The 10,934-nt window shown below is 34.2% G+C and overlaps 1 protein-coding gene across 1 annotated transcript; it reads right to left on the bottom strand.

Annotated features, from left to right (window-relative positions):
- Positions 1–6,534: 6,534 nt before the first annotated feature.
- On the bottom strand, positions 6,535–10,083 carry LOC127898849 (uncharacterized). The gene is made up of 7 exons (XM_052431340.1): positions 9,988–10,083; positions 9,746–9,867; positions 9,437–9,700; positions 9,273–9,319; positions 7,615–9,189; positions 7,235–7,511; positions 6,535–6,931 (listed from the first exon to the last, which is right to left on the bottom strand). The coding sequence occupies exons 1-7, from the start codon at positions 10,081–10,083 to the stop codon at positions 6,535–6,537; spliced, it is 2,778 nt and encodes a 925-aa protein (XP_052287300.1).
- Between the last annotated feature and the right edge of the window lie 851 nt (positions 10,084–10,934).

Here is a 10,934-nt window from a genome sequence, read left to right on the forward strand (position 1 = left end):
AAAATATTATTCATTTAATTTAATTAAACAAAGAAAAAAGTCAGCCCTCAACTGAAACAGAGTAATCGTATTGAAAATAATTAGAGTAAATTCTATTGAACTAATTTAATCATAAATTCTATATTTATTTTAGGATATTAATAATTTTTTTTTGTTTTCTATCATAGTATTATTTAATATACAGATTAGTTAAGCAAAATTATTTTTCTTGATGCGGCTCAAGGTAAAACAAAATAAAAAAAAGATCAAGGGAAAATAAAATAAAAGTATTTTCTTGAAGGTTAAAATTCATATGTTATATGTGGATGAGCATTGACAAAACTAAGGTAAAAAGAAAAGTAAAGTTTAAAAGACACATAAGTAGTAAGGACTAATTTCCACGTACCTCTCGTGAATTGACAATCTCAAAATTGTCCCTTCACTTTTAAATACGTCAAGTTACTCCCTAAAAATTATTATCTCAGTTATTTTTAATGTCAAAAGGTAAAATGGTATTTATATATTCTCAAAATAGTCAATTAACCAAAAAAAAATCAAACCTCTTTATAGGCCAATTTTCAATGGCCTAAATATTTCTAAGTTTTCTAAAATAAAAAATGAAAAAAATACCATTTTGCACCCATAAATACCGAACCTTTGGCTGCTCTCCCAGTCCCATCTATGGCCGTACGCTAGCAACACAATCAAACCCATAGCCACGCGCAGCCAAGGCAACCAAACCCTTAACCGTACGTGGCCATAGAAACCAAACCCATGGCCACGCACAGCCATGGTAGCCAAATCCATGGTCACGCGCGGCATGGTAGCCAAATCCATCCATGGTCATGCGCTGCCATGGGAACTAAATCCATGGTAACTGCAACACCTGGCGAGCATATTGCTTTGGTTTTAGTTATTCCATTGAGTGTTTCATAATTCAAGCCGCTTCAATAGCTCTGTATTTGTTGTACGAGACGGCTTCTAATATACTCTCTGTTTTTGGCTTTTGGTCTCGACCAAATGGGGCAAAGCACGAAAGCTGTTCGAAGCTCTATTTCTGATATGAACTGCTTCAGTAAAATCCTTCAGTTCATGGCCTTTCACCCATTCGAGTTAGCTCTCGATGCTCTTAATTAGCGCAACTATGTTTCTTAAAACCCATAACCGATGAATTAAGGAACTTTTTTGAGCCTAATCTCCTTAAAGTTTGGGAGTATCTGAGCCTAAGATTGGGTCCGATATATTTGAAGAGACTAAGATTCCTTGTCAAAGCAATGAGTTTTTTTTTAACCTTTTTCCTGGTGCGCGTCTGCATCTTGATAGGTTCATTAAAGACTTAAAGCCCGGTGGCTTAGAACCAAAGCCTTGGCCGCGTGCGGCCATGGCAACCTGGGAGTCAAATCCATGGCCGCGTGTGGCCAAGGCAATTTTGTTTTTTGAATTTTAAGGACTGCCTCATTTTTATTTTATTATTTTTGTTAATTTAAAAAGTATTTTTTTAGAGTTGAAATCTTTAGTCAACAAAAATATTAAAAAAAATGGTATTTTTATACTTTAACAAGTGGACGATGGTCAATAATTAGAATTAATCACTTTCAGAATTCAAAAGTAAGAGAAATGATTTAAAAATTATCAAAAAGGGTAAAGGGTAGGGCGAAATTATCTTATAAGGACTATGTAAGCACACTAAAAAGCAAAAGCAGAGATTTCAAATCCAAAACTCCAAAACCAACAAACAAAATCAAAATCATCGTTCTTTTTATCCTAGAGAGATGTGTACACACATGTATGGATTAAGCAGAAGCAAAGATAATAATTGATTAAAAAAATGAAATAAACTAAACAAATAGAGAGAGAGAGAGAGACGGTCACACGAACCAAAGCCATCTAACATGCCCCACCTTATTTTATTCTCCAAATCTTTGTTGGAGTGTGGTTATTCTTTTATTCTTAAGTCTTGCTGTTCCATGTGGTTGGTGGAATTGATTCTTGTACGTTGGCTTTTGGTGGGATTTTGTTTTTGCTTCTCTTATTTCAGTGCTTAAAGGAGAAAAGCAAAAGCTAATAAAAAGTGCTTCTAATGGGTTCAAAAAGCAAAAGTTGACGCCCATGCCTTTGCCCTACTGTTTACCTTTCGAAGCCCTCCACCGTCCAGCTCTATTACCGTTTTGGTTATGAAAAATCATCACAAGTTTTCTACAAAAAAAAAAATGGTTCTTTGCCGTCTAAATTTGTGTTCGATAATGCCACACTCACAAAAACATGTACGGCAAAGTAAGTAGTATTGACAATGCTGCTGGCAGTGAACTTGCAACAGCAAAAAAAATACACTTAAGCTCCCCAACAAATGACAAATCATATCTTATGCCTTTTTCCTTTTCATTATGAGTGTATTTAGCACACTGTATTATATTATATTGTATTATATTATTTTAATACAAACATATTATATTATATTGTATTGTATCAACATTATATTATAATAATGTTATATAATATTTGGTGCTACACTATACTGCATTAATTTTTAATTTACTATATTAGTGCTGCACTATATTATATTAATTTTTTTGTAATTAATTTAAATTATATATTTAGAAAATAATATTTATTACTACTTAGAAAAATAAGAAATAGAAATTTATTTTTTTAATAAAAATGTTTTAAAAAATCATAATTCTTCATAAAAATTAAAGCTTATAGCCTTAAAAATTAAAGCTTATATTTTTCAGTATTTTCTAAATATACAACCTGTGAAATAAAGATTAAAGCAAATAATTTAATCAAATAATCTCTAAATAATATAAAACCATAAATAATTAGTTAAAATCTATAAAATTAGTTCAAAAATCATTTTAGGATGATCGAATAAAAGTTTAAATGTACCACAAGATAACTGAAAAATAATAAAGTGATACAATTGTGGTAGTATATTCACTAACAAATGAATTGTGCTAAAAAAATCCAGCAACTACTATATTATTAGTTTTCAATTAATATTGTTCAAATTTATTCATAGTTAAACATTTATTATTAGTTATATTAAATTATTTTAAAAAATTGATTTAATTATTGTAATACAATTAAATAATGTAATAATTTTTATTACTTAAGTACTTATTAGTAGTTGTATTAAATTGTTGAGTAGTAATCGATTTTTATACATTAATTACTATATATAACTATTTAATCCAATAGTTTGTTATATTTTTACTTTCATATATTATTTAAGTATTTATTATTAGCCTTATTAACTTATTAAAGATTAATCAATTTTATATGTTAATTATTATAATATAATTAAATAAACGTTATTTAGTTATATTTTTAATATAATATAATATAATATTATTGAATAATAAATTATTAATTTATTAATTTATATTAATAATTATAATGTAAAAATAAAAAATATTTTATTATATTATACTAAATTAAAAAATTATATTTATTTGTTATTATTACAAAGTTAAAACAATGGAAGGCATTAGTTAAGCCCGACTTTTGGCGCCAAGTTGCAGCATTATAATTCAACCTAATACAGCAATTTGGCGCCTCAAACATGGAATACAATGCAACCTCATGTAACAAGGGGTACCAAACATAGGCAGACCCACCTAAGGCTCAGGAGGGACTTCAATCTCTTCTGGACCATTAATTTTTCTTTTAAATATACCTCAAACCCTGCTAAAAGAATTAAATAAAAAATTTAAATGTACCCCAAACATGGGCGGACCCAACTATTTACTTTGCCGTATTGTTCACCTTTCGAAGCCCTCCACTGTCCAGCTCTATTATCGGTTTGGTTATAAAAAATTATCACAAGTTTTCTACAAAAAAAAAAAAAATGGTTCTTTGCCATCTAAATTAGTGTTCGATAATGCTACACTCACAAAAACATGTACGGCAAAGTAAATAGTATTGACAATGCTGTTGGTAATGAACTTGCAACAATAAAAAAATGCACTTAAGCTCCCCAACAAATGATAAATCATATCTTATGGCTTTTTCTTTTTTATTATGGGTGTGTTTGACACAATATATTATATATTATATTATACTGTATTATATTATTTTAATATAGATATAATGTATTACATTATATTATATTAACACTGTATTATAATAATACTATATAATATTTGGTGTTATACTATATTATATTAATTTTTAATTATATTATATTTGGTGCTGTATTATAATTTTTATTCACACGTATGCTTGAGAAATTGAAACATCTCAGGGCAAGTGATTTATCTAAAAATGGGTCGAAAATGACTATTTTGCGTCGACTGTGTGAATCCTCTCAGTTGCATTTCTTAGACCTAAGTAGAAATCTTCTCTTAGTTTTACTTTTTCGATGAGTTATTCTGCTAAATTGAATAGCTTTCTCGTTGTTTGCCTTCTGGGCTTAGAAAGTGGAACCAATTGGTCTCGCTTTGGCTTTTTAGTAACAAGTTGGTAGAATCCCCCCACTAGAGGTTAAAAGTTAATCAAGGTCGAAGTATATCAGTTTGAACAACAACCAAGTTGTTTGGTTGCGTAACAAGAGACTTCTCTAATTCAGAGTCAATTTTAGAGATTGATCTTATTAGGAATTTGCTGTTAGGTACCATTGAAGATTTGTTGGACCAGTGGATTAATCTTACTCAGTCAGTTCTCTCTAATAATAGTAATCTCTTTAGTTCAATTCCAGCCATTGATGTATCTTGATCTCCAGTCCAGTAATCTCAAAGGTATAATGCAAATGGGAGAGTAAAACTCAGAGAACCTGATGGTGCTTTATGCATCTAGTAATTTGTTAAGAGGTTCTCTTCTTGGGAAGATTGGTAACATTGTTGCTGCAGAGGGTCATTCTTAGTAACAATTTGCTATGGGGGCCTATATGTAAAGGAATTGGGAATCTCAGAGGTCTTCAAGTCCTTAATTTGAATTTAATTTTTTTTTTTGTGGGATCATTCCACTTGACCTTGAAATAAATTTTAATGTTGACATTTTTTTATTGAAATGAGATAGCTTTTTGGGCCATTGGCTTCTTCGCTTGGAAAGTTTAACCAAATGGACTTTTGTAATAACTATTTCGTTGGCAGAATCCCACCATAGTAACAACTTTTGTCTGGTTCCATCCCAAGATAATTTTCTAATGCAGAGTCACTTGTGGAGATTGATCTCAATTGTAATTTTCTTTCTACAACTAGTGATGATGTGTTTTTAGAAGCGTACTAATCTTATTCGGCCGGTTCTAGTTTATAGTCACATCTATGCTTTTAATTTTTGAATCTTCAATTGTTGGTTCTTGATCTTGATTTTAACAATTTCACTACTAAAATAGTAGTGAGTTTGTAGAATTCAATAAATTTGATAGAGTTCTATGTAATGAATCATCTTACTCAGCGTCATACGAGTGTCGCACGTGAGATTACTTAAATACTATAAGCCTACAATGTATACATTTTTTCCCATTTTATAATTGATCATCGCCTGAAAAGCTATTCCAAATGACATTGGCCGTCTATTCAAGCTTGAAACCTTATCACCCTTTTCCAACATTTTTCACTAGGAAATCTAACCTAAGCTTGGGAACTTGACTACTTGAGACATTTCGAGACTCTCGATTAAGCTATTAATGGGTTGAAGAGGACTATTCCGTGAATTGACTCAATCGTAGTACTTTGTACCCAAGTGACAATCTTCTCTCGGGCTCACTCCCTGAAATGAACTAGCTTTCTGGACCATTACCAACGCCCCTTCGTTAATCTCCCTAGTTGAAAAAAATTCGACCTCGAGTTTTGATCATTTTCTTCATGATAAGGAGACAAGTCTGATATGTTGAATGTTGACGAAACACCATAGCCATCTGGTAGCTCAATCTTATAAACATTATCACCAATGCGTTGCAACACTTTAAATGGTCCATCAGCCCTTGGCCTAAGCTTAGCATACTTCCCAGGTGGAAAACGATCTTTTTTAAAATGAACCCAAACCAAATCTCCTTATTGAAACTTAGCATGTTTTCGATGCTTGTCTGCAGATTTTATACTTCTCATTTTGCTTCAATATTCTATCTCGAACCTGTTCATGCATCTTCTTGATACTTTTAGAGCGTTATTCAGCCTCTCCACTAAATTGATGATCAGTCAAAAGTGGAGCCAAATCCAAAGGACTGATTGGATTCTTGCGATAAACTACTTCAAAGGGACTTAGACCAATAGTTTGATGTATGAAGTGATTGTAAGCAAATTCAATCTGAGGCAAAATAAGATCCCATTGACGAATGTTCTTGCCCACATAACTTCTCAAGAGATTTCCCAAGCTTCGATTCGTCACTTCAGTCTGACCGTCAGTTTGAGGATGATGAGAAGAGCTGAATTTAAGTGTGGTTCCCAACTTCTTCCAAAGAGTACGCCAAAAGTGACTCAAAAACTTTGAATCACGATCAGAGACAATGGTTTTCAGAATTCCAAGTAGCTTCACAATCTCCTTGAAGTACAAATCAGCCACATGAGAGGCATCTAATGTCTTGTTACACGGAACAAAATGAGCCATTTTTGAGAATCAATCAACCACCACCATGACAAAGTCTTTGTTTCTTTGAGTTCTTGGCAACCCAACAACAAAGTCTAGACTAACATTTTCCCAAGGAGCTTCAGGGACTGGTAAAAGATTGCATAGGCTTGTGCTTTGACCATGAGCTTTGGCAATATGACAGGTTATACACCTCTGCACATGATGCACAACATCTTTATCCATCTTTGGCCAATAGAAATTACCTTGCAAGCAAGCTAACGTCTTATCCCTTCCAAAGTGACCTCCAACAGTATTGCCATGTGCCTCCATGATAATAGATTCCCGCAAAGAACACTGAGGAATACATAAACGATTCCCCTTGAAAAGAAAGCCATCATGCAATTGGTACTGTTCGTATGATCCATTCTCACATTCTCTCCAAATCCTGCCAAAGAAAGAATCATCCTTGTATAGCACTTTTAAAATTTCAAAGCCTACAACCTTCACTTGCATAAAAGAAAGCAAGGAATGTTTTCGACTTAAAGCATCAGCAACAACATTCTGAGCACCCGATTTATGCTTGATGGTAAAATTATAAGCTTGAAGAAACGCCACCTATCCGGCATGTTTTCTACTAAGCTTCTGCTAACTATTGATAAACTTTAGTGCCTCATGGTCGGAGAAGAGAATAAATGGCCTTGAAAGAAAATATTGACTCCAATGGTTCAAAACTCGGCAAATAGCATACAATTCTTCGTCATAAGTTGAGTATTTTTTACGGGAGTCATTCAATTTTTCACTAAAGAAAGCGACTGGTTTCCTTTCTTGGCTGAGTACAGCACCAATTCCCGTATTAGAGGCATCACACTCAACTTCAAACACCTTGCCGAAATCTGAAAGTGAAAGAATAGGCGTTTTAGTCACCTTTCTCTTAATGATTTCAAAACTCTCTTGTGCCTCTTTAGTCCATTTGAAACCTTCTCTTTTTAAGCATTCAGTTACTGGAGCAACAATTGTACTGAACCCTTTAATAAATCATCGATAAAAAGAAGCAAGACCATGAAAACTTCGGATGTCATGTAGCCACTTAGGAATTGGCCAGCTCAAAAAATGCCTCCACCACCTTGCTTGTATCCATTTTAATTCCATCTTTCGATACAACATAACCCAAAAAGACAAGGCTATTAGTGAAGAACCTGCATTTTTTCAAGTTGACATGAAGCTTTTGATTTCTCAAAATCTCGAAGACTTGGCGAAGATGCTCCAAGTGTTGTTTTTCATCTTGGCTGTACACAAGGATGTCATCAAAATACACAACAATAGATCTACCAATCAGAGGCTTAAAAATGTGGTTCATCAGCCGCATGAAAGTGCTTGGGGCATTTGATAGACCAAATGGCATAACCATCAATTCATAAAGTCCATCGCTCGTTTTGAAGGCCGTTTTCCATTCGTCACCAGGTCTTATTTTGATTTGATGATAGCCACTTCGAAGATCGATCTTAGAAAAAATTGTAGCACCATAGAGCTGGTCTAGAAGATTGTCAAGGTGTGGAATAGGGAAACGATAATTAATCGTTATCTTATTCACTGCTCTGCTGTCAACACACATATGCCAAGACCCATATTTCTTTGGTACCAATAAGGCAGGAACAACACAAGGACTTTTTCTTTCTCTCACCAACCCTTTCCTTATAAGCTCTTCAACTTGCCTCTGTAATTCTTCGTGATCCTTTGGATTCATTCGATAAGCCGCTTTATTTGGTAGTACAGAACCCGGAATAAGATCAATGCAATGTTGAATGTCCTTCATGGGAGGAAGGCCATGTGGTAATTCTTCTGGAACAACACCTGAGAATTCTTCAAGAAAATACTTCATAATCAAAGACGACTCATTACTATCTTCATTTTCCTCAAACACCACCAGCACATAAACTTCACTGCCCATTTCCAATTCTTTTTTACAATCTGAAACAGTCAACAAATTATTTTCCACTCCTCTGATAGGTTTAGAACTTTTCTCTACCTTTGAAGGACCCAAAATGACTTTACGTCCATCTTTAATGAAAGTATAAGTATTCCTATAACCATTATGAACAACCCTTCTTTCGTACTGCCAAGGACGACCCAAAACCAAATGACATGCATCCATAGGGACAACATCGCACCAAACTTCATCTTTATATTTATTCCCAATAGAAAATGAAATAAAGCATCGTGTGTTTACCTCTATCTCATTTCCTTTTTTAAGCCAAGAAAGTTTATAAGGCTGAAGATGCTGCTCCGTTTTGAGCTTCAACTTCTTCACCATTTTTGTTGCTACCACATTCTCAAAACTGCCACTATCAATAATGACATTACATATCTTTCCATGACAAGTGCATCTGGTGTGAAAGATATTCTTTCTCAGCCAATCTTCTCCATCTTCACAAACAATACTCAAACTCTTTTGAATAACTAGAGAGTTTCCATTATCAACATATGTAACTTCTCCATCTTCAACATCCTTTTCGACAATAGGATTTTCATGATCTTCCGCATCCTCATCATCTTTTTCCTCTTCAACAAGGGCAACCACCCTACGATTAGGACACTCAGAAGCAATGCGCCCATAACCATGGCATTTAAAACATTGACGAGAACTAGCATTCGAACCACTTGCTCGTTGTTTAGATCCTTCCCGATATAATTCCTCGTAATTTTCTTTGCAGTAGAATTCGAACTAGAATTATGCTTAGAAACAGAGCCACTCCCTCGATTGACATCACGAATTGTGAACCGAATACCCCCACCACGAGCATCTTTTTGTTGTTTTTCCACCTTAAGAGCAAGTCTGCATACATCACTATAAGTCTAATATGGTTGGAGCTGGACCACATTACCAATCTCAAGTTTTAAATCACTCAGATAGCGTGCGATCGTGTGCTATTCCGCCTCCACCAAATCACACTTCATCATTAGGTTGTCGAACTCTGCTGTATAGTCTTCCACTGACAATTCCTTTTGCTTGAAGTTGTGGAACTTAAGGTAGATATCTTGCGTGTAGTTATCGGGCAAAACTTTTCTCTTAAGCACTTTTTTCATTTTCTCCCAAGTAACAATTTTTCTCCGTCCCTCTCGTTCCCTTTGCTTCTTAAGATTTTCCCACCATAAAGAAGCATACTTTTTAAGTTTAATGGCAATGAGTTTCACTTTGCGATCTTTAGGCACATCTCTGTATTAAAAAATGCGTTCAACAGTATTAAGCCAATCAACAAACTCTTCTGGTTGCATTCTTCCTTCAAATTCAGGAATTTCGACCTTGAAGTCGAAAGGCTGATAAGAATCGCGATGCCTATGAATTCGAGAACGAGAAGAAAATTCACTATTGGAGCTTTGTTCCTGATGGAAGGGATTATAATCTACCCCGTCATTGATTGAGCCTTCTTCTTCCAAACTACCATTAGGAGCAGCTTCTTGAGTTCCTTCAAGGTGTTGTAATTGTTGCTGAAGCTATTCTACTTGTCTTTTAAGATCATCCCTTTCTATATCACCCAAGTCCCTCTCACGAACAGGAGGCTCTGCAACTCTTGCATTACGCCAATGTCGTTGAGCCATAAATTTTGAGAACCCAAAGCTCTGATACAAATTTGACACCGGACATAGATGTCATTAAAGAGAGAGGAGCAAGTGAAGGCATCTATCTCTAATAGAATCAAATAGTTTGCTTTGGCCATAGAGGTAAGTAACTTCCACAGGGTGCACCACATGAAAGTTGCTCGTAATTAATATAGTTTGATTACTCTCGGAGTTAAATTATTACTTATAAATTCAGACATACCTTAGATTATGTTTCCATTTTCGTGCAACCTTTTTATGGTATATTTTGTGCGCATAAATTCATCACTTAATAAAGTAACTTATGAAGCTGAATTTCCATTCAGTTTCATAACAGAAACTGATTGAAGTAACACTTTAGAAACTTTATTTATGGAGCTTCTATCACTTTCAACTTTGCATTTCAATTATCACGGCTGAGGATGGTGATTGTCGTTCATCAAACAACAAGTGGCTGATGCCACGTGTTCTCTTCTTCAAAGGCACCGTGCGAAATATCGTTTCTTGCAAGCTTTTCTCTACTAATGGAGTATATATGGTAGTCTCTAAATATTCCTATAATCAATTTGTGAGACTGGTTGGTATCTCAATCGCAGTCTGCCACTGAATTAAAGTGAACAAAGAAAACGAGGTATTTAAAGCAATCCTTCTTCAGTGCATTCTATCTTATAATCTTTTGGCTGCTGACTTTGTGTAAAGAAAACTTGAATTCAACAGTAGGCATTCTAACACCAAATGATTTGACAAATTTGATATATGTTATTGCCTATAACCACATCTGTTTACATTGGTCACCGTCGGTCCCCGTATCTTTATTCAGATTTGTTTGGTGGGGAAACTAATTGAATTTG

Source organism: Citrus sinensis, chromosome 7, assembly GCF_022201045.2.
Source record: "Citrus sinensis cultivar Valencia sweet orange chromosome 7, DVS_A1.0, whole genome shotgun sequence".
Classification (NCBI taxonomy): Eukaryota; Viridiplantae; Streptophyta; class Magnoliopsida; order Sapindales; family Rutaceae; genus Citrus; species Citrus sinensis.

Excerpts from the sequence above, each read along its gene's own strand:
- LOC127898849 (XM_052431340.1), bottom strand. The coding sequence starts at position 10,083 with ATGGCTCAACGACATTGGCGTAATGCAAGAGTTGCAGAGCCTCCTGTT. Across the intron at positions 9,701-9,745 it reads GGAAGAATGCAACCAGAAGA|AGATGTGCCTAAAGATCGCA; the intron begins GTTTGTTGATTG and ends TTTTTAATACAG. Across the intron at positions 6,932-7,234 it reads TCAACTTATGACGAAGAATT|GATTTGGAGAGAATGTGAGA; the intron begins GTATGCTATTTG and ends TTTCTTTGGCAG.